This window comes from Cyphellophora attinorum (assembly GCF_001299255.1).
Source record: "Cyphellophora attinorum strain CBS 131958 chromosome Unknown Contig1, whole genome shotgun sequence".
Taxonomy (NCBI): Eukaryota; Fungi; Ascomycota; class Eurotiomycetes; order Chaetothyriales; family Cyphellophoraceae; genus Cyphellophora; species Cyphellophora attinorum.
Window position 1 is genome coordinate 888,180 of NW_017253229.1, and position 22,263 is coordinate 910,442.

The following is a 22,263-nucleotide window of genomic DNA, read 5'->3' on the forward strand; positions in this document are numbered from 1 at the left end:
TTTTTGGCTGCTTTGAGGGTCGAGGAAGTGTATAAATATACCTAGCGCATTACTTAGTCTATCTGTGGGTAATGGGATACCTGGCAATGTCGATTAATCGTCACGGGTGTCATCAGACCATCTGGTCAATTTCGATTTCCACGTCCACGTTTTGATCCATCCGAAACTCATGTATTGTGGTGTGCACCAGACGTCCACAGCCCAGAAGTTTGTTGATGTAAATACTTGCAGATGTCGTCTAAGGCTTGCGCAGTAGTGCTGGGCACGCGTCCGGCACAAAGCTGCTGGACGACTTGAAGCATGCTCTCTGTATCGCGTCGAGTTTCTCCCATACACAAGCAGGCCTATATCGTGATCTTGCCCGCCGATGCCCAGGTACTCAAGCCCTCCATCGTCACCATTGCTCGTATAGACTCCCGAGGTCTTGCGTTACCAGTCTTGGCAGGCAGGATATTCAACAACCCTCGACCAGTAGCTCACATCCTTCACACTCATACTGCTCGCACGTGAGAATACAAAATAGCTATCTAAATCATCTCATGTGGTTGGATTGTCCCGCCGTTCTACCTATAGCACAGCCGACACCGCACAACTGCGACTGCATTTATGTTTCCCCGAACTCCATGTCCGACTCGGCTATCTGTGCGGGTGAGGTCGATCGTCCTAACCCGCAATGGTAGTCAGATCTGGGGTAATGCTGCATGCACCGCGGACCGATTGAAGCTAAGGACTTGTCGTCCACCGCTCTTTGGCTCTTCTCGTCCACTCGCTCGCTTTTCATGCACGGGGCTGTGTACACCTGCATGTATAGCCGAAAGGTTGTCACCTCATCCTCACCGAAGATTGCCGCGTGAACTCAGCAATGTTCCCGTGTCTACCTAGGTAGTCATGGACAAGCCTCCCTTCATAGGGACAGTTGTTGCTGTAATGGATGCTCCGTATCCACACGAGACTGCTCGTGGATGTCGTGCTAGGCTGGGTATAGCTACTTCGAAAAACGCTCATCGCTTCCACAATTCCCCTCCCATTGTACCATAGCAGTGGTACTCACAATCCAAAATTGACAATCATGATCTGCTCCCTCTGAAGCACATCCAACCAGTCGATGTCCAAACTCTGGCCTGTAGACATGAATCGCTCATTCTGCGCCTCGTAAATCCTCTCCATGGCCCTGCGTGTGACTGCCGTGTTTCGGCCGATGCTCGGTTTCTCCATCCGTTCAAGCAGATCCGCAGCCAGCATCTTCTGCGATCCTTCCGCGCTAGCCATGCCTGCGATAAAAATTGGGAATGCGAGAAAGCGCGCGTCCATCCGACCCCGATCAAGCATGCGGGTTGAATTATTGAGAATCTGGGTCGCGGCCACGGCGACTTCGGTGTCGTAGTCTGGCGAGGTTTCGAGACGCTGATGTCGCCACATCGATGTATGCGAGAAGATGATGCATGCCCGGTAGAGCATTTGAGCGTGTTCGAAGAGTTGTCGCGATCGTGGAGGTAATCGTTCGGTGTGTTGTGCGACGTAGCCGATGGAAGGTGCCGCCCACAGTTCCCTCAAGCTCTCTTGCAGTTCGTATACCTGTGCCTGCCGGATGCGTACATCACCCATAGTGTTGGGCAGTCTCAGCTCACGAGCCAGCAGAGCAAGCCGCATCGCAAGTGTTGTGACTTCGCAGTCCAATTGCAGAATCACTGGCAAAGTCTCGAGCTCGTTGCCGTATACCACGCTTGACCCGTCCGCTCCTAGTGGATACAGATGATAACTCGGCGGCGGCACCAAGTCACTCCTCAACATCGCGCCCACAAATTCTCCCGTCCCAGCCCCAGAGAACAGTGCCTCCAAATCAATCACACAAAGCCACCAAACCATGTAGGGGTATCTTTCACTGTCATAAATCTGACGCCGTAGATTCGATATCTGTAAAAGTGTTGAAAAGTGTTGCATCCAGTGCGATTCCGCTGCTGTTACGATCTGGTCGAAAGTTAGCAACAGCGCTGAAAATGCTAGTGCTCCCTCACCTCATGGATTAAAAGAAGAAAATGTGTAAGAAATGAAGCATCAGAAATTAGGTCCTCGGTGCTTTTGACAGCATCCTTCATGAGCGTGACTGCCCGTTGATATTCCTGGAGAGCATCAACGCGGTCATTGTCGGTGCCGTAGCTGAATGCTGCCACTGCCTTCATCGCATGTTGCATCTGCATTTCGTCAGCAAAGCGTCGGGCCTACATCGACAATGACATACTGGTGGATAAAAGTGCATTTCATCCTCGAAGATCGCGACGCTCGGCCTCCCACTCTGTTCAGCATCCACCAACACGAGTTGTCGCCAACAAAATTGCTTGAAACGTTCGACATATCTGTCCTCCACGACCGTGTCATCATCCTCGACCTTGAATCGTGGCAGTGTCGGACTGCATGGATCTCGAGAAGTGACGCGACGGGCGACGTCTTCGAAACGTGGCAGGATGACAGTGTTTGGATCGTGAAAGCCCTTCTCACTTTCGCGCCCAAGGCTGCTGGCTAGGCTGGTTGTCAACGAGCCCCTCCTTAGCGGCGACAGATGTTCTTTCTTGATGTCTGGGTCGTCGCTGTACTCTGGCAGGTGCATGAAGCTGTCTGGATTGACAAGTACATGATAGGTACCAGGCGTGGCCTTCTCCGCTTTCCTTTCCCTGTCCTCATCTGTTGTGAGTTGTGCGAAAGGTGGAAGGTCGTCGAGCTGGCCTGATCCTTGACTGGTCTCGGTGGGTGCCGGCGAGGTAGCTGTACTCCCGTCAGCAGTGTCGACATGCATCTCCCATCATATACATACAGTCCCATACTGAGCTGCCAACAATAGATACCTCTTGCATGCGCTCTACTACCCTCTGAGTGTCATCGCGAAACGCTAACCTCGGGCTGTAGTCGCAAATATGTCCCAGACGGAAACATTGTCCACAGTTGGGTCTCTTTTCGTCACACTTCACTTTCCTGGTCCGGCAAGTCCAACAACCAGTCCTTGATCTCGGAGGTAATCTGGCACGATGAGGTACGCCCACAGGCGCACCCTTGCTGGAGCTGGCTGAGGAGGAGTGGTCGTCCTTCGGCGCGATGATAGGCAAGCGTAGTGGTCCTTTCCTGGAGGCGTCACCTCGCTTTTCTTCGGTCATAACCAGGGTTATTGACATCTGCTAAGCAGTCCTGTGGAAGGAGCCGTCGCAGCCGGGTGGAAGTCGGCGTAAGGTATACAATGCATGTGGTAGTAGGGTCCATGCACGGGCACATGCCATCCGCGCATAAGCGCTGGCACGGCCGGCAGATATTAGAAGTTCCAGGCTGGTACAGTAGGACCGAGTGACAGATAGAAGAAAACAAAACACTGGAGCGCAGCCTCAAGGTGGAAATAGAATCCAGGTGAAGGGGTACATGAGTACTTGTTCCAGATCTATTCGCGTAATTACTTACTATATGCGTGAGGGAGATGACGGGTCCGGACCCTCACCACTTTTGATATGCATCATACGAGCAGGCCCCATGTGCTTGACCAAATAAGAGGTAGAGCGGGAGTGGGACAAGCGTGACAAGACAAGCATCAGCCTTTGGCTACTGCGCGGGAGATGCTCGTGGTTGAACCAAAGAAGTCAGTTCACGATGGGTGGTCGAGATCAGAATTGAGCATCAGGATCCCGTCCCTCACCGGATCGCAACAACTTTTCTGCGACATTTTCCGTGACAACGAATCAGAGCGCGAGCTTCTGAAGGAAGCCGCCGAAGGTCACGCCGAGCCCCTCCGTCGGCAAGCGCCACGCGAGACTGCCCGAAATCCCTCACTGGTCAGAACGATCTCTCTGCAAGGCATTGATGACATCCACGCGGTCTGCAGTGTGTTTTTTGATTCAGTGGTACCACAATGGAGACTTTCAGTTGGGTATGGTCTTCACGGCGCTCATTCGACCGCAGCGGATCGAGTCAGAAGCCTTAAGTCGCGCCGTAGACACCACTGTATGCCCACTTCTTGGCCTCGGAGACGGTTTCCATGTCATACGTTATGCGCTTCGCCCAATTTAGCAGTTTCAGCAGAACGCACCACATGGCGCCTGCATGGCGTCGAATAAACCCCGGTCGCTCAGATCTTGCAGAACCTGCCAACTTCGAAACATGATCATGATAGGGCAGGACTGACCCCCCATGCTGCACGGTGACGCCCTCGCCTACCTATCCAGGCTGTGGACACAAGTACCGGGTGTTTTTCACATTGATTCTACGGTGACCAGGCCTATACACTGTGGGTCACTAGACCCGGGCGGGTGATGAAGGCCTTGCATTATATCACTGATCAAATGCGTGAGTTGAGACGAGCCTCACTCGAGCTTGAAAGACTAGGAAACATATATCGAGAAATCCCCCCAGGGAGGGCGCTGCAGGAATGTTGACAAGTGCAAGGTTTTCTCTTGCTCCCATCTGCCACCCTTTGCCGAACAAGCTGTGGACGCTTCACAGATTATGATTTCTATCTAGCCGTCACCGCAACACTAGGATGAGCTCTGAACGCATTTGCTGATGCACTCCAAAGTCACAGATACTTATTGTTGACTTCCACTGCATGAGTGATCTCATCTCGTAGCAGTTTCGACCGCTCAGACTTCAGCCACGCGTCAAAGATCGACGCTAGCAGTGCACGCGAGTCGTTGCTGACGACTGAAGAACCCACTAAGGCTGAAGCGAGTTCGGTTCGCGCCTTGCGGGCGGATTCAGTCGGCGTGGTGGACAGATCGTGCTCAGTAGCGCCAAGATGATCTGATGGGTAAAGGCCTCAAACGAGATTTCGCGATTTGCGCCATTTTCATTCGCTCCCGTCTGGTTCCGCCCACTGTCCGAGGAGAACTTCAGGACAAACGAGGCTGCATTTTCGCAAAGAGCGGTGTCGAGCGCTGGGATTTTCTGCGCGTGGAGCTTGTTCAAGATCGAAATGGCTTGATCCAGAACCTTTCCGGCGTCTTGGGTTTGGAGAGTACCGAACATGCATGAGGCGATTGCTTCGAGTGTCTTATCGACTGTTTTGCTTCTGTTCAGTCCGTTAGCGGTAACCGCAACCATTTGAGATTGCGACTTGCCTGGTTTTCTTGTCCTCCACTGACTCGCCGTCCACGTCCATGGCGTCCACATTTGTCAACTCTTCTATCATGTCTTGCAGCAGCGGTATGACTTGCACCGCAAGGCTGGCATCGCGTCGATTCTTAGCAAATTCGCCGAGTGCCACAACTGCATGCGGTCGATAAGTCTCGTTCTGGCGCTTCGCTTCACGTATAGCAATCTTAGCCATCTGGTCAACAGCCTTACTGCCCGGCCACATATCAACGAACTTCGGGAACGCCGAAACCACCTTTTCTTTACCCTCCCAAGTCTTCCCGCTGAGCGCTTCTTCCAGCATGGGCCAGATCAACTTTGCTTCAGCCTCGTTCAATTTGCTTTGAGGAGCAAGTGAGTCTACCAGATCTGCCACTGCAAAGCAGCAAGCGTGGCGGATCGGCCAAAGAGGTGATTTGATGTGCGTCATGATCAATGCAGATATCTCCTGCAAGTACAATTGCACGGCTCTAGAGCCGCCAATGTTATCCTTCCATGGTGGATCAAAGCGTTCTCGAACCTCTTCATCCGTGTCGTTACGGCCTATGAAAGCAAAGGGCAAGAAGGTCGATACATACTTATTAAAGATATCATTCGAGGTCTTCGAGATAGATTGCAAGATCTCTCCTGCGACAGATCGGTGTGACAATTCTTGCGACTCAAAGTACAGTTTTTGAGCATGTTTGCTTGTAGCTCGGACCTCTTTCTCCGAAGCAAGTCGCATGAGGTAGCCGAGAGATGTACTGAAAGCGACACTTATCGTTGCGTTCCGATCAATCACATGTTTGCGGTGCAATTGCGCAAATTTGTCTGCATAGGGTCGAAAAGCGGTAGGATGGCGCACAACAAGCGTGACGATGACTCTGCTAAGTCCGACACGAGAAGGCAGACCTATGGCAGACTTGAAGGAAGCCTCCAGTCGGCGCATAGCATCGTCCATGGGTGACACAGTCGACTCAACACCATCCATATGGTCGGTCGCATCATCAGCCGCTGGAACAGGCGCCGCCATTGTTAAGCTCTCCAGACACCGGTCGATCGCTTCAGTGACTGGAGACGCATTGACGCTCGAAACCCGCATCTTATCGAGCTTCTCTGCAGTAAGGCCATATTTATCGGCGTTGAGATGAAGGTAGTTGATGCTCTCGTGTTCCAGAGTGCTCAAGGAGTTGACAAGGGTTTCCAGTATTGTTGGCGCGAAAGACTGCAAAGATCTCGGTGGACTCTTCTTGACGACCTCCAGCAGAGTGACAGTCGCGTATTGCTGAACCTCCTGTGCTTGGCCGCCTTCCATCTGCTTGAGGAGGAATGGCATAGCGTGATTGAGAAGTGTGGTGGCTCGTTTCGTGTTGCCTTGGCCGACCTCTAGATTTCGAACAAGCATGTTCGTCAAGGTCCGACAGAGCTTCATCGCGGCCACTCTGACAGTCTCCTTCACATCGTCCAGAACCTTGAAGGCTACCTTCCAGATCTCGTCCAGGTATCCTTCGAGTTTCTCAATGTCTCTGCCAGACACCAGGTCTGCTATAGCGGCGCAGCTCGCCTCACGAGCTCGCCACTCTTTCCCAGCCAGTACACTTTTCAGTAAGTCGTCCATAATGAGGCCAAAATTTTCATTGATCACAGCCGAAGGGTCTTTCACCAGAGCCCGCCAGATCTCGTTCATCGACCTCTGGACATTTGGATTGGGATCGAATCGGTAGCGGAAGAGCTTGGGGTAGAACTTCTTGTTCTCCGAAAGATAGGTAGAATCTGCCAGGACATTGCTGAGTCCAAACTTGCCGAAGGCGGCTCTGCTCGACCAGATGGCATTGTTGGATGCTAAGTTCATGAATCGATAGACCAAGCTGGGGTCACCCATCTCGGTGGCAAGACTGACGATGTCTTTGTAAGTTGAGACAGATTGCCCACCTTCTGTGGGTAAGGCGCCGGCCTCGAAGAGCTGCGTATCCGCGGTGACTGTCCCAGACATTTTCGCGCCAGTCCCAGTAAAGGACTGAACAAGATCTCGAACTAGATCATCTCGCAAGCTTTTGTCTCCCTTCTCATACACGATGCCGAGCCCTCTGGACCCAGCTTCTTGTGTGATCTCGTCACGATCGTTCAAGAGACGTGCAAAGGCAACCTGACATTCAGTCAACCGGGAAGTGACGCTGGGTAGATCTCCACAGAACTGGACAATGCTTAGCAGCCATATTGCAGCGGCCTTCTTCAACGTGGGTTTCGTGGTCCTGGTATGCTCGAGTACCTTACCCAGCAGATGCTCCTGAAGGTCTGGCCTCGCGCCCCAAGAAGGCACATCTGCTCTCACATCTAGCTCCGTCATAGTAGAATTTGACTGAAAGCCAGCCACTGCAACAGCCAATGCCTCTCCGAGAGCGAAATGGAATTCGGCTTGTTTGACCTCATGCAAGGCGAGGACACGTTCGAGAAGTGGCGATACCGCGTCCGTACCTGCCACACCTGACTTGTAGTTGATGAGGCGGCCAAGCGCTGTTGCGGCTTGCTCATTCTGCTTTTTGCACTCTTTGATCAATGCGTCATCGACCTCGTCCGGCGACAGTTTGAGTTCTTCCGTGGGCTGCACACACAACGCCAGCTGCCCTAGACAAACGATCGCCGCACTCTTCATGGGCAAATCCGTCGCCTGCAACAGGATATCTCGGAGAAGCTTGTTGAGCATAGCCAGAACTTCCAAATCTGGCGTAGAACCGCTCCGGAGACCCCGTCGAGTAATGACAAAAGTGATCAGCAGTACTTGTCCGCGTATTTTGACTGCCTCGAGCCCGACGGCCTTCTGCCACCCTACGCAGCTCTCGAGTGCTGCTTTGAGATGCTCAACCGAAGTCGCTGGGGGATCGAGCATTCCCAGGACTCGAGCCGCAGAGTACTGTGTCTGTAGATTCACCAAGTCTTGTTGCAGGATACCGACCGTACTGGGCCCGATGACTTTCAACGCAGCCTCACTAGTCAAGCTGAGTAGCTGGATAGCTGTTTCCGCCATCCTAACATCGGACATTGCGCCTTTCTGCAAGACTGAGTTCAACAACGGTACAAGATTGTCTGCCTGCAGTTCGTCAAGATATTCGCGAATGGCGCTCCGAGCCACAGCATTGTTTGAAATGACAGCATCGACCTGGGCGTCCCAGTCCTTCGCGTCGTCGAGGCCAGCCTCGGTCTCCTGCAATGCTTCATGGACCAGGATGTTGCGGCAGAATATCGCCGCCTGTCGAGACGCAGTGCGGCCAAGATCTGGAGTCGTGCTCGCCCCAGTGCCGTAAAAGACATTTATCAGATCGCGAAAAGCTGGATACTGCATCTTGGTGGCATCGCCGGAAATGAAAGTCTGATTGGACCGATGCCAATGTGGATCGAGGCCTCGGGCACCCTCGTCCGCAAGTTCTTTTCTCTCGCTCGAGTCAAAGGCTCGTACATCTATTTGACGGGCAACGGCGTCGTGGAATGGCAAGCATTTGTTTGCGAACCGCACTGCAACGTACTTGGCGCTGTTGACACTTGGATAATGGTACACAGGATCGCTGTCGCCAAGCTGTGCTGACGTGTTCCACAACAGCAGATCTCGAAGTGATTTTAGGAAGGTCTCGTCATTAGAGCGGATGAGATTCATGATCCGACCGAGGGCTTCTTCTATGCTGCTTCGAACGTCGCGTGATTCGTCGCAGCGCAAAGATGTGAAGAGCCAGGTGATTACAGAGATTGCATCTCCGGACGCCACTAAAGAGCCAGCCAGCAAGCCGATGCTCTCATAAGCTCTCGCACGAAGCTCGACCTCCATATGAGACTGATCTTGGGGAGTTGGCCAGCCTTGTTCCTCGATGTAATTCTTGAGAAGCTGCAGTGTTCTAACCTCTATAGTTGCCATATTCGGTCCCATCCTCACTGCCCATGTCAAGAAGGAGAACAGAGCTGCTCGGAGCTTGGCCGCCTCTAGCCCTGTCGCTGAAGACTTTAACTGCTGCTCGATGATACTGTAGATTTTCTCGGCTTGCTCGGTTGCCTTCTGACTTCGTGCCAGCATTGTAAGAATCTTGGTCTGCAGTTTCGGTCTTGCACGATCGTATAGGCTGTAAGTAGTCGTACAGATCCTTCCGACTCGAGATCGAAATGGCATTGCTTGAACATAGTATCAGCTGTGTTGGCAGCAGCGAGATTCGCATCGACTGTCATGATTGTGGCGGGCAGTAAGCGTTCTTCGTCATTGAATATGGACGTGAACACAAAGTTCGCCAGAGAAGGAACGACAGCGCTGCGTTGGCGATATTGCTTTTCGAACACAGCTCGAAAATTCTCGTCCAACGCTTGCAGAGTCTGACTAATTTTCGGATCGTATATGAGGAAGTCGGACAAAGTTTGGGCGAGGAGTCCAGACTGCATCGAAGACAACTCATACGACTCCTTGAGTGCGAGGTCCTCCTTGCTGCCACGCTCAGGCGGTTTCCAACCTCGCAAGCCATCCAGAAGAAAGTCGAAAGCTATGGACCAGAGCTTTAGACTAGTTGCGTTGGCTGTACTCAGATCTTGTGGAATGGCAAACTTGAGGATTTCCGGCAGTAGTCGCAACGCATCCTCAGTCTTGACTCGTGATACGCCCTGTTGAATGAAGACCAGACTGAATTGGCGAACGAAAGGTGAGTCCGAGCTTTGCAGGTTTTTGAAAAGCCCAGGCAGTGGCAGCTGGATGCCATGGCTGATCTTTAGTCTTTGGCTAACATACTGACAGACCTTGATGGTCAAATTGCGGTTCCTCTCGGTCTCTGATGCCAGCTTCAGGATGAGGGCGGGTAGAAATTTCTGTATGATGTCTTGAAATTGCTCATCGTTTTTGGCGCCCCCGATCCGTAATTCGAGTTTCTCAATAAGCTGATACTCGCGTACCGGATCAGGCGGCACACTTGAGGCCATTGGCGTCTAGCGAGCGCTGTACAGCTGCTCAATATGATGGATGAGGAGAATCAAAGTATGCAACGATCTATGCTGCAATTTCGCTCATTAGTCGAGGCATTGCATGAGCTTGGTCATATCATCGGAAGGACACCACGAACACCCTAGAAAGAGCGCGAGTATGCCAATAAAGACAAGTGCTTCATGTCGGCAGTCACCTGAACAAGAAAAGGCTCTAGATGAGTTGATCCAACCAGGCAGATGGCGATGGCGTCGCGTGGCAATCGACGCCTCCCAAGATGCCTCATGCCAAGCATCTAGAAGGCGTCCAAGATTAGTCAGCGTTAAAGATATTGTGTCGGCACAAGCCACGAAGTACGATTGAACTGCTCATGCCAACTCAGCCAGCCAGAGCAGACTGATATGGTGTCGAAGCCATTTTACATGTGTTTGCTCTACGTGAGTCCCATTCAAAGCGACAAGACCTGCATCGGGCTCCATATACATACCAGCAACGTGTAGTACGACGATCACGATGCATGTAATGAAAGTAGTTGGCATATGTACACAGGTGTAGTGCATGCTTAGGCTAAAGCAGCCAAAGTCGATGGGAGGTAGTGATGGCGAATGTGTGGAGTGACTGAGCGGTGTAGCTATGCTCTCGTGAATGTATGCCGTGGCTTCTTGCTGGTGACTGCTTACAGTGATTGTGGATCTGTCAATGTGCTCTGGTCATTGCGCTGCAGTGTAGAGAAGGATTCAAGTCAGCAAGGTCAATGGAACGATCCAGAACCGTCTTGTTATTCAGTATGTGCGGCTCCGAGGGACAAATTCGTCGGTAGCTCGCGCATGTCGGCAAAAGTCGCTGTTGGACCACAGACGGGATCGATGGAGTGACTCGGGGTTTTCATGGCAGCAGGGGCGTTGTTGCCACATCGAAGCTATCGCTCAATTGTGGTTCAATAGGTCAATGGATTCATATGAATTCGGCTTCGCTGAATCTTGTGCCCTTACTTTTCACCCTCAGCCTCTTAGCTGCCATGACGTGCCTTTCGAAATGTCGCAGCAGACGTCGGGGGCATGGCGTTGCAATTGGGCTCCTTAAAGATCTCGCCGATCAAACCCGAACACCGCGAGCTGTCGAAGGCCGCCGTGACCGTTGTGTCCTCATGCTCAACATGTGAATCGTATTTCGCCTTGCTTCCCAAGCACTTATCGCAATCTCCTAGCTTCTCTCTCGGACTCGAGTAGGCATAGAATATCATCCACTTTGACTAGAGCAACCAAATCAGTATTTTGGCTCGATCGCAAAATATTTTGTCAACCCACCAGGACCCTTCACGTTTCGAATGATGCTTCGGCTTGTGTCGTCCATGAATTCGACTCTGACCTGGGTAACACCACCTCGCGAGCCTGTATTGCAACACAATCAGTGTCATGTTGTCTCTCCTCTTCAGTGTACAGCGCGCATACCTGTTCGGCCGAGGACTCTGGTGACCTTCACGAGCTTGACGGGGACCTTTCCGGCATCCATATTGGCGGACGATGTCGATCAACTAGCGGGTGATGGGTTCGGATGGAGAGACAGGCGAGTTTGTTCGTGGATCGGTCGTGATAATTGTCAATCTGTAGACGTGTGATGGATGCGCTGCGATGCGGGACGAACTGGGTGTGCGGGCAAGAATTTCTCTTGGCGAACTTTTCGATGTCACGTGTTCGGGGCAGTATCGGCTATGCCAAGAGGTTTGCTTGCTGTCCTGCTCGGAATCAACCGAGCAATCTTTGCTCCAGTAAGGTGAGTTCATTTCTACTCGTGGCACAGGGTAATCAAAATTTTGACTGACATCTAGGACAGACGTCCTAGAACAGCTTTCGTCCTCCAAACATCGCCAAACACCTGGACGTGCCTACAAACTCAACACTGTAGACCAGGGACTATAGACTTCGAACAGCCACTGTTTCCGCAACACGCCGAAGCAACCAACGAGAGTGTACCATGGAGGGTCTTGTGAAAGACCTTCCAGACCGGCTGCTGTTCGCCGTACCCAAAAAGGGTCGTTTACAGCAAGCCACACTGGACCTCCTATCCGGCAGTGACATCCAATTCCGCCGCGAGGCTCGTCTGGACATTGCTCTCGTCAAAAACCACCCTATGGCCCTAGTATTTCTTCCGGCAGCGGACATACCGACATTTGTTGGCGAGGGCAAGGTGGACTTGGGCATCACTGGACTCGACCAGGTGGCTGAGCATGATGCACATCTACCACTGGGCCAACAGTCAGGCGTGGAGCAGATCATGGACCTTGGTTTTGGCAGGTGCAAATTACAAGTACAAGTACCAGAGAACGGCAGTATACAGGAAGTAAAGGATCTCGTTGGGAAGAACATCGCTACATCATTCACTGGTCTCGCAGAGGACTACTTCGCCCGTCTGGAAGGGAAGGGATCACGAAAAGAATCGGTCAACGGCACAATGTCACCTGTGCCCAAACTCAAAACCAACATCCGATCTCTCGGAGGCAGTGTCGAGGCAGCCTGTGCGTTAGGTGTCGCCGATGGCATCGTGGACTTGGTCGAATCCGGGGAGACGATGCGCGCTGCCAAGTTGAAAGCAATTGACACAGTCGTGGAGTCCTCCGCAGTACTGATCAAGGCAAGGAAAGTGTCGGACCAAAGACTAGTCGATGTCGTTGCAGCTCGAATCCGTGGTGTAATTACAGCTCAGCGATATGTGCTCTGTATATACAATGCACCACGAGCGAAGATGGACCAGATGTCGAAGATTACGCCCGGCAGGACCGCGCCGACTGTGCAAGCTCTGGAGCAGGAAGGTTGGGTTGCGATAAGCGTGATGGTGGAGAAGTCGAAGATAGCGACCGTTATGGACGACCTTGCGGCGGCTGGCGCCACAGATATCTTGGTGACGGCGATCGCAAACTCAAGAGCGGCGGGCTCGTGAGGCTCTGGTGGAAACATCGTTTAGCAGACTTTTTAGCCCCCCACATCTTGGTAATCGAAGCCTGGGCTATTCACGACATCCGATCCCTTCCACTAGAGATACTTCACAAGCGGCATGCCATCCGAGAAGTACATATCGAGAGGTTTATCCGACTTGCGAACTCAAGGCGCGCCTGTCCTTGCCTGTACTTGCAGATCAGATTCATGCTCGATCAAACTCGTTGTTGCAAGACAGCAGGAGATACTCCGGCCCAGCGAGTTGACCAGACTGGATGCCACGGACGGCACTTCCCTCAAGAGCTGATATCTGGTCGATTCGTGAGCCATTCACAATCAGTCAAATCCGCGAACAGATTTGGACACAGTTCGATTTACTTCTGCTTCGGCTTTCCGCACACTTTATCAGCAACGGCTGGCTGACCCGGATTGCCCAGGAAGGAACCTGCCCTCAGCACTTTGCTCCTGCCTAACAAGAACCTTGACATCCTCCTGCCCGCGTGACGCAGCTGCCTTCAGACTCACATCCGCACCTTCCTTGCATTCGCCTGATCATGGTAGAGTAGGCGCGTTGACGGGACGGTCTCTATCTGCGGCCCGGGGTCGAGATGCGTCCAGAGTAGGGTGCTTGCACCCTTTCTCTTGAGATCTTACTCTGGACGCATCTCGACCCGCAGATAGAGACCGTCCCTTCAACGCGTGCTTAGAACCAAATGTAGATGAGACCTTCAAGATAGCATAGCAGGTTTCCTGCCTGCTATTCAAGAACATACAGACGTGTCAATGGTCCTGCTGCATTGCTCGCCTTTCGCTTCGCCTATCGTCGACGTTCTGAACGGTTCAAGGACTTCCAACTGCACGCACATTCGGGATCAAAAGCTCACCAGGCATCGACTGAAGTCAATCTTCACCCCGTGACATCTCGGTGTCCTTTCCGAACGGCATCCGCGAGATAGAAAATGCAAGCACTAAATAGCACAGCAGGCTGCCAGTGGAAGTGCAATATACGCGTATAGGCATTCCACGGCGTCGTGCTCGCGTTTTCGGCGTCCAGATCCCTGTAGGGGGCTGAGTCATCCCAAGCAGTGCATCACAGCCCGCTGCCCCATCGATGATCGACGTATGCAGCACAGCACATCAGAAGCTGGATATGATGATGCCTGAACTTGGCTTTGCTATTTTCGACGTTGATGCAAAAGCTATGGTCGATCAAGTTAAGCTACGATTTGCGAGAGCTTTGTAGACAGGCTCTGGTGATTATGAATATATATGTCCATTACTGCTGGGTGGTGGCACGGACACAATCAATACAACTGACAGCAACTGACCTATATCACAACACTTGCGCATTGTCGACGAACTCCGAGACTCGAGCGACCAAGGTCTGGCCATTACACCGAGGGAACAAAGAGCAAAACATAGCTTGAACACAGACCTCAAGTTTCTCTGATTGATCTGCTGTCTTCGACAATAGCGCCTTATCCCACCGAAGGCGAAGCATCGCCGTTCCTCAAGACAGCCATCGTCTGCTTCGCTCCGGCAAGTCAAACCTCAGCCGTAGAGCCCTTCCGACGCTCTCCTCACATGTCTCACATAATGTCAACCAAAGCCTCAACACAAACCATCACAACCGCCTCGCCGGAATCCCTCATCTCGCGCCTCATAATCGGACCAGTCCTCTTCATCTCTTTCTTGGTCTCCCTCTTCCTCGTCGACAAGAAGATCTACACCAGCATCTTCGGCTCCGACAGCAAGCAGGGAGGCTACTACCACTCCCACCAACGGAAATTGGCCAAGTCGGAAATGGACCAAGCATTCCAGCAGAAGAACCGCGTTATTGCTGGGCTGTGTATGGCGAGTGGTGTTGCTGTTGCGGTAGTGCTGTGGGGCATTGGCGCTGCATGGATGTATCTTGGGCGGCGTGCTGGTGGCGTTGCTGTTTGAGTCCTTGTATCTGCCGTTGCTTGCCATTCGATGTGGAAACGGCCTTCGGCGATTGCTAGCGATGTCCCAGCGCCATGCCTTTTGGTCTGGCCAAAACTTCTTCCTCTGATAGCGTTCAAAATCCTCTTCACCGATTTCTTCACTTCTCCGGCGCATCAGGCAGCCTCTCAATCACATACTTTCCCCTTGCGACCGACATGATCGGCACACCCGGCACCTTCCTGACCCTCCGCTTCAAATCCCGATCATTCGTAGCCACAATATAGATCTTATGTCTCATCACCCGGTCCACGATACAGTCATCAGCATACGTGCCCTTGTGCCCGCACTTCAGCCGTTCCCAGCGCTCATCCCTCGCTATACGCAGCGCGATCCGGTACTTGGGCCCGAGTTTCTCGAGTTCGCCCATGACGCAGTCGGTGATGATGGGGATGCACTTGGCGTAGAGGCAGTCCATCATGGTCGGCAGCATCTCGAGTTTCTTCTGGACTGTGTGGGAGAGGAAGTTGGTGTCGACGAGAACGTTGTAGGGCGGTACAAGGGCAGTATTGTATTGGAAGAAGAGGGCGGAGGACATCTGTGGGCTGGGAGACTGTCAGTGAGTAACTCGGCGGTATATAGAGATGTGGTAGCATACACTTCTCTAATCACATCGTCGTCTTTCTTCTTGTTAGCCAACTCTGCGCCTTTTTGCTGGTTCTGCTTCAGGCGGGCATCTTTCTGGCCGATGATGCGTTTCACGGTCGCGAACTTGCGCGTCTTCTTCTGGACGCCCATCTCGACGGTCTGCGACGTCTCCCAATGCGCTCTAGTCGATGCTGGTAGAAAGTCACATCAAGGCGAAGTGGGTGCATTTATTTTATTTGAGCCTCCCGAAAATGCGGGCAGTGAATTGGCCATATCTCCAAATCGCTCCTCCGGCGGCCGGAGCTGACCTTCCGCGCTCTCAGGTCGAACCACCGTATTTGACGCCTAAAGAAAGAGTTTGCCTGAGACAAACAAGCCCCGAGTTCTCGATTGGGCTCGGCTCACGCCCAAGCCCCTTCGCCTTCGCTACCCCATCTTTCCTCATCACATCCTTCAATAATCCCTGCCTGATCTCACATCTCCTTTGTTAAGCCTTCAATTGAACGACCACACGCATTGGTGTCACCACAACTCCTCACGCTCGCTCGACACCAGCTCTCGGGTTACGCACCCAATCTCCCTCGACACCCCCCACCCCCTCTTAAGCCGTCACCACACAACAACCACAACTATGTCAGATTCCGACCCAACAGTCTCCCTCCGCCCCAGCGGCAGTCAAGCAGCGCCCACCCTCACCGGTGTCTTCAGCTACCCGCCTCCCTCCGTCCCACCCGTCGCCAACGCACCCTACATGCAATCCTCCCGCCTGCCCGAGAACTTCGTCTTCATCGTCGTCGGCGCCGCCCTGGGATTCATCATCCTCATGATCTTCGTCTGGCGCTTGATGTCGTCCTGGGCCATGAATCGCAATTCCAAGAAGGTCGCCGCCACAGCTGGCGGTACGGCCATGAACTATACTCCTCTGCCGGACATGAAGAAGCACAGCAATAACGGACCTGCTGCGGCGCAATCAGGGCACGACATGGCAGACCTGAGCAAGCTGCCGAGGAGCTTTTCGAGCGTGCCGAGCTTGTTCTTCAGCCCGACGGCGGAAGCGGCGAGGCAGAGTCAGCGGCCGCCGAGTAGGCATTTGCCGGCGGGACATTATAGGGACGTGTCGGATCCGCCGAGACGGTAGTATCGTCAGGAGGAGGGTTTCGGGCATCACAGGAGGAGTGTGTCGTATGGCAACTTGTACGATGGGCGGAGTATGTCGTTCCAGCATAACCGGAACAAGTCATTCAACTCGACTATGAGCTTAAGGTGGGATCGGCCTCGCACTGGAAACAGCCACAATGATATGAGGAGCAACAGTATGCGGTCGGCTGCGTCAGAACAACTGCTTTCGTTGCCGATGGAAGTACCGGCGTCGGCGGTCTACGAGTTGCAACGAATCTGGCGGCCGGAAGAAGTCAGACTACGAGACGAGGCACATAGGCGTGCTGAGGTGGATTCGATGCATGGCAGGACCCGGAAAGGCATAAACGAAGTGCATCAGACGGACCAAGTTTAATGGCGATAGAGGGAGAAGGCTGCATTAAGGGCATTCGGAAAAATTGCATCAGCGAGGGCGTTCAATTACAGGCGGATCTTGAAGGTGAACTTACAACAGAGCAAGCCGGACTTCAGGCGGCGAGCATTGGGCGGATGGCGTCTTCAGCTTTTGAGACTGGCTGACGGGGATCTGATTTTCGAAAGCGAGTTCCATAAGGCTCATTCATTTGCATTTCCGCAGAGGACTTCAGGACGACCTCATTGGCTTCATTTTGCTCTGCACCAGCACCACCACATGCACTGATCTTACTACTAACTGCGACCACACTGACCCAGCAGCGAACGCAAGTAGAAATCGGACTAATCTCAGACGACAGTGAGCGTTGAAGTCCTGCTCGGTGGTCCGCTCGTTGCAAGTACTTGAGTGAATACATTGGTAGGACAGTGAATGCTCATTGTCCAGGTATATATCCAACACATCCTACCCTCCATCTCCTTCAACCTTTCCTACCACTCAATCGATTTGTCAACCCTTCCAAGTTCTCTGCTTTCCCATCCAGGTACCAATCACTCGATACCTCAACCCGTCCAAGTTGCACCCGCCGCCAATAGCAGTCATGGCACCACCTGCGGAGAATCGTCAGTCTGGTTCAGCCTTCCAAGGCGGCGGTCATGTTCTCGGTCAAGCCTCTGGTGGAGTTCAAGCCGATCGATCTACCAATGTAAGTCTGATGCATCTGGAATCGACATCCTCGATTCTGATGGCATTGCATAGGAAGTGAGTGACGGCCAAGGGGCTGAACAGAGGTCGGAGAGGGCAAAGCAAGGCAACGACGAGTCTGAGGTGACAGCAAAGCATTGAGCGCACTCAATGCGACAGATGCACTCGAAGGACGCTTCTGAATCGTTGCTGTTGATTTTGTGTCGAGAGGATTTGAGACACCTCCGGTTGCAACAAGCATCTGGACACCATCTATGGCTTGAGCTAATACTGTCTGAGGTGCGAGGCTCACCGATAGCCCGGAGGGAGGGTTGGGACGTAGGGATGAAATCTTTAAGAACATGCTCTTCGCGTGATACCCGTTGTGTGAAGGTGATGACTTGCTGCCTCGTCTGTGACTTTCGCTTGCTAAAGACGGAACATCTCCAAGCGGTGACCAATCGGAGTGTCTCCAGCTTCTCTCGATTCGAATCGATGAACTGCGTCTGCGTCTGTCTACCTACACATTGCATCCACTCATAGACAGAACTAACTACGTCTCCATCCTCATCGCTGCCCACCTGGTCTATATCCTCACCCGAACTCGACCGCCGTTCGTCTGTACGCTCCCAATACCGGCAGCGAGTCCTTGCGCCGCAGCACCTCAGCAGCTCGCACGACACGACTACAGTACGACTGAGCCACCCCGCAGGCCCTCAATCCCTACCACATCCCTACAAGATGCCACCGCCACCGCGATTGCTGGTCCAACCAGCCTCAACAGCAGCAGCAGCGTCCGTCCGCCTCCCCGCGCGCCGTACAACCACAATCGCCCCTCTCCCAGCGCACATCTCGCAACGCCTCTCTCTCCGCCCGCAGCGCCGCCACGCCCGTGTACACGACGTGCGCTTCGTCACGACGCAACAGACCTCGTCGGCCGCCATCACAGAAAAGTACCGCGCGAAGCTACAAGATAAGGCGCGGGCAGAGGGACTCGAGTCGATCTCAGAGCTGAAGGAGGTCTACAAGGAGAAGATCAGTGATGTCAGGAGAAAAGCCGCTACGATTGGACCGCCGATTGGAGCTGGTGGTTCTAAAGATGCAGGGACAGTAACAGGGACGGGATTGCAGCATCCACCGCCGCCTCCGCCGACACCGCAGCCACACCAAGCTCAAGGCAAAGGCTCGCCAACGCACAAAGTCCCTGACACAGGCATCAAGCCTTTGTCCTCATACCTCGACCTCGAGAAGATCGCCAGTCTGCCCGCAAAAGAGATTGAGCTTATCTGGAGGCTGCGCCACGCCTCCGACCCGAACTCCCTCACAGCCGTAATCCCGCTATCAACATACAACAGGATGCTCGCATCTGCCCAGAAACATCCACAATTTATCCTACCACTTCCACGACCCGCGTCCGACGATGGTTCGGGAGATATCCAGCAGGCGGCGGATGGTTTTGCGGGCAAGGATGTGAAGCGCACGACCGCCGACGTGCATTTTCTGCAGTGGGCGTGGCATGCGCCTTCGGTGGCGCCTACACCGGGACAGCGGACGGCGAATACGCATACCTCTACAGTAATCTTCACACATCTGGCGGCATTTAAGCTGCATGGGGAACATGCGCAGCCGCATACGACCATTACACACCATCTGGATTTGGCGGACAGCCACGAGCTGGTCTTGCTCAATGGTGGAGTTGTGAATGGGCGAGGAGTGAGTGCGGAGGAAGCGCGGTGGCTGTTGATGTGCCTGCAAAAGTTCTATGATGTCGAGGGTCATGGTGGTGGCATGGGCAAGGACAAGAGGCAGGAACTGATGCGGAAGTTCAGTACCGGCGATACGACGTTTAGTCTGGAGGAGTTGCTTGACGAAGCCGAGCGAGTTTCGTGATTCGATCCATCCGCGAGGTGAGATCAGCTCCAGAGCTCGGATTTGGGCACATGAGTCTCGGCTGGTCCGTTCTTGACGCCACGGAAGCCATCGAGGACGTCTTGCACAAGGAAGGTCCAGATGGCGTCGAAATAGCCTGGCTCGGCCACTGTCGAGTTATGGTCGCCGTTGGGAAACTCTTTCCAGGCCTTTCGCGAAGGACAAGTTTCGAATAGGGTCTTCATCATGACTGGAGGCACTATCTCGTCGCGGAGACCCGAGAGGAAGAGGAAGGGAATCTTCTTGTTGGTGACCTCCGCCAAAGTCTCGTCAGTACCCCATTTCTGGTGGCACCAACTTGCGATGAACCTGGCGGGCGGCATGACGATGGGAATGAGTTTGCGGATTGAGGTGAACGTGTTCTCGAGGATCACTCCAGCAATGTCACCGGCATTCTGGTTGGCCTGGACCAGCTTGACTGCCACAGCACCACCGAGACTCTGGCCGTAGATGACAATCTTGGTCTTGCTCAACTCGTCGTGGTTGCGGACATAGTCGAGCGCGGTCTGTCCGTCGATCGTCAAGCCCTCTTCGCTGGGCGAGCCGGTTGACAGCCCGTAGCCACGGTATTCTACCATGAAGACATGGCACCCCAAACTTTCAGCCAGAACCTTGCCGATCGGCAGTCTGTGGCCTATATTGCCTGCATTGCCGTGAAACGTCAGTAGCGTTATGTTCTTCTGCAACTGGCCGTTCTCGTTTGGCCTCAGCAAGTATGCATGTAGAGTCTCGCCGTCGGGTGTTGGGAATTGGATAGAGTCGGCGTTGTCAATCTTGAGTTGCTCTGGGCGTGGAACTTCGGTACGAGCACCAGGTGGAAGGTTTGCAGGGTAGATGAGTGCATTTTGCTTGAAGTATAGGAGGCTACTGCCAACAGCGGCCAGGCCAGAGGATGCAAGAACTGGGATGCGTAGGTAGGATAGCAGCGAGGCTGCTCCCCAGCCGGCACTCATCGTGTTGAAAGCAGAAGTGAAAACGAGTGCAACACAGGCAGTAGTGATGAGATCAATGGGTGTCCCAAGAGGGCGATCAGGAATAATATGGCTGCGACATGAGATCGCCGAGCCCGTGAACAAGACAAAATTGATCGAGCGCTGGCCGAGTACCTTATGTCAGGAAGTAGCCACGGTGTTGTGAACAACTCGTTGGTTCTACTAGTAGTATTCAAATCGCTGGCATGAATGATATCAGTGGTGCGGTGTTGGCACATGTGACTCGCCGTAGCAAATCGCCTTGGGGTTGAAGTCGCGTCTTCTCGGTGCCTTTGGTCTACACTTCAATGGTATCGAGACCTTTCCACTTCCACACCTGTCGACACCCTCAACCGTCCTCCACCGTCATCCACCGACTGCGCCTATCCGTACCGTTCAATCACAAGCTCTCCGTAGTTCACACTATTCCCACCAGACGTCTACAGCCTACTTGAGCGGGTTCCGGAACTCATCAAGCAAGATGCTCACGGGGAATGCGACAGGCATGCTGGGGGAGGATGGCATACACGTGGATATGAACCACCTCAAATCTGGCGAGGTCAACCTGGGAACGTCGATTATGGCCATCAACTTCAAGGACGGTGTGATATTAGGAGCCGATAGCCGAACTACCACAGGCGCATACATTGCCAACCGAGTCACAGACAAGCTCACACAAGTACATGACACAATATGGTGCTGTCGATCAGGCTCGGCTGCAGACACTCAAGCAGTGGCGGATATCGTGCAATACCACCTGGCTATGTATGGCATCACAAACGAGGGAGGACCTACTACACAGACAGCTGCGGCTCTGTTCCAAGAGCTGTGCTACGAGAACAAGGATCAGCTCAGGTGAGCACTACACGGTCCTCGCTAAAGACGTTACTGACAAGGACAGCGCCGGCATGATCATTGCAGGATGGGACAAACGCCACGGCGGTTCCGTCTACTCGATACCTCTCGGCGGCTCCCTACACAAACAGAAGTATGCCATCGGTGGCTCGGGCTCAACATACATCTACGGCTACTGTGATGCGCACTGGCAGGAGAACATGACCGAGGAGGAAGGCATCAAGTTCGTGAAGGGCTCTCTTGCAGAGGCAATCAAATGGGACGGCAGTTCAGGTGGTGTCATTCGAATGGTGGTGTTGACGAACAGAGGTGCTGTGAGACATCTCTATCTCCCAGACACAGGCTACTCGGGGCCCGGTGTACAATGAGTAGCAAGGCAAAGCCAAAGGTAGTGATGGCAGTCGTTCCTCAAATATGCGTGGAGGCAAGCGCAACACGGACAAACCCCAAAGGCGTACACGGGTCGGGCAGTGTTCGCGGTGCATTTCGGGCATCATGGACAGGGCGTAGCTATGTAAGCGTGCATCGATGCATTAACAGCCATGCCGGTACTTGCGTCTGGAAGGTGTTGGACATGGTCAAAGCCAAAGATTTTAATCTTTTATGCGCAAGCAAGCCGAGCAGGGGGGCCGCTGAGGGTACGAGGGTTCCGGGTGGTCGTGGCTGCCTCGTGCTTAATTTTGGCGGGCATTTGGGAGGAGCGATGACGCCTGAGGCTTCGCCCGACGCCTAGGAAGGAGCCAATAGGGAGACTTGCCTTACTCCCAGATCTCTCTGTGATGG

General features: G+C 53.3%; 10 protein-coding genes across 10 annotated transcripts; 6 read left to right on the forward strand and 4 right to left on the reverse strand.

Annotated features, from left to right (window-relative positions):
* Nucleotides 1–1,047: 1,047 nt before the first annotated feature.
* Nucleotides 1,048–10,026, reverse strand: AB675_565 (Proteasome component ECM29; the record flags this gene model as incomplete). The annotated part of the gene is made up of 6 exons (XM_018145890.1): nucleotides 1,048–1,968; nucleotides 2,016–2,192; nucleotides 2,240–2,760; nucleotides 4,848–5,041; nucleotides 5,115–9,157; nucleotides 9,205–10,026. 6 exons carry the CDS (start codon nucleotides 10,024–10,026, stop codon nucleotides 1,048–1,050), a joined length of 6,678 nt encoding a protein of 2,225 aa, XP_018005513.1.
* A 1,191-nt stretch (nucleotides 10,027–11,217) lies between these two features.
* AB675_566 (40S ribosomal protein S28) lies at nucleotides 11,218–11,539 on the reverse strand (the record flags this gene model as incomplete). Its single annotated transcript, XM_018145901.1, has 3 exons — nucleotides 11,218–11,279; nucleotides 11,335–11,418; nucleotides 11,479–11,539. The coding sequence occupies 3 exons, from the start codon at nucleotides 11,537–11,539 to the stop codon at nucleotides 11,218–11,220; spliced, it is 207 nt and encodes a 68-aa protein (XP_018005645.1).
* Nucleotides 11,540–12,001: 462 nt separating this feature from the next.
* On the forward strand, nucleotides 12,002–12,964 carry AB675_567 (ATP phosphoribosyltransferase; the record flags this gene model as incomplete). The annotated part of the gene is made up of 1 exon (XM_018145912.1): nucleotides 12,002–12,964. The coding sequence occupies one exon, from the start codon at nucleotides 12,002–12,004 to the stop codon at nucleotides 12,962–12,964; it is 963 nt and encodes a 320-aa protein (XP_018006012.1).
* A 1,592-nt stretch (nucleotides 12,965–14,556) lies between these two features.
* AB675_568 (uncharacterized protein) lies at nucleotides 14,557–14,904 on the forward strand (the record flags this gene model as incomplete). Its single annotated transcript, XM_018145923.1, has 1 exon — nucleotides 14,557–14,904. The coding sequence occupies one exon, from the start codon at nucleotides 14,557–14,559 to the stop codon at nucleotides 14,902–14,904; it is 348 nt and encodes a 115-aa protein (XP_018005348.1).
* A 139-nt stretch (nucleotides 14,905–15,043) lies between these two features.
* AB675_569 (rRNA-processing protein FCF1) lies at nucleotides 15,044–15,681 on the reverse strand (the record flags this gene model as incomplete). The annotated part of the gene is made up of 2 exons (XM_018145934.1): nucleotides 15,044–15,488; nucleotides 15,542–15,681. The coding sequence occupies 2 exons, from the start codon at nucleotides 15,679–15,681 to the stop codon at nucleotides 15,044–15,046; spliced, it is 585 nt and encodes a 194-aa protein (XP_018005779.1).
* A 481-nt stretch (nucleotides 15,682–16,162) lies between these two features.
* Nucleotides 16,163–16,669, forward strand: AB675_570 (uncharacterized protein; the record flags this gene model as incomplete). Its single annotated transcript, XM_018145946.1, has 1 exon — nucleotides 16,163–16,669. The coding sequence occupies one exon, from the start codon at nucleotides 16,163–16,165 to the stop codon at nucleotides 16,667–16,669; it is 507 nt and encodes a 168-aa protein (XP_018005498.1).
* Nucleotides 16,670–17,642: 973 nt separating this feature from the next.
* On the forward strand, nucleotides 17,643–17,887 carry AB675_571 (uncharacterized protein; the record flags this gene model as incomplete). The annotated part of the gene is made up of 2 exons (XM_018145956.1): nucleotides 17,643–17,747; nucleotides 17,801–17,887. 2 exons carry the CDS (start codon nucleotides 17,643–17,645, stop codon nucleotides 17,885–17,887), a joined length of 192 nt encoding a protein of 63 aa, XP_018005690.1.
* A 579-nt stretch (nucleotides 17,888–18,466) lies between these two features.
* AB675_572 (Protein ATP11, mitochondrial) lies at nucleotides 18,467–19,615 on the forward strand (the record flags this gene model as incomplete). Its single annotated transcript, XM_018145966.1, has 1 exon — nucleotides 18,467–19,615. One exon carries the CDS (start codon nucleotides 18,467–18,469, stop codon nucleotides 19,613–19,615), a length of 1,149 nt encoding a protein of 382 aa, XP_018005677.1.
* Nucleotides 19,616–19,638: 23 nt separating this feature from the next.
* Nucleotides 19,639–20,607, reverse strand: AB675_573 (Protein bem46; the record flags this gene model as incomplete). Its single annotated transcript, XM_018145977.1, has 1 exon — nucleotides 19,639–20,607. The coding sequence occupies one exon, from the start codon at nucleotides 20,605–20,607 to the stop codon at nucleotides 19,639–19,641; it is 969 nt and encodes a 322-aa protein (XP_018005668.1).
* Nucleotides 20,608–21,106: 499 nt separating this feature from the next.
* Nucleotides 21,107–21,848, forward strand: AB675_574 (Proteasome subunit beta type-1; the record flags this gene model as incomplete). The annotated part of the gene is made up of 2 exons (XM_018145988.1): nucleotides 21,107–21,480; nucleotides 21,527–21,848. The coding sequence occupies 2 exons, from the start codon at nucleotides 21,107–21,109 to the stop codon at nucleotides 21,846–21,848; spliced, it is 696 nt and encodes a 231-aa protein (XP_018005952.1).
* Nucleotides 21,849–22,263: the final 415 nt, after the last annotated feature.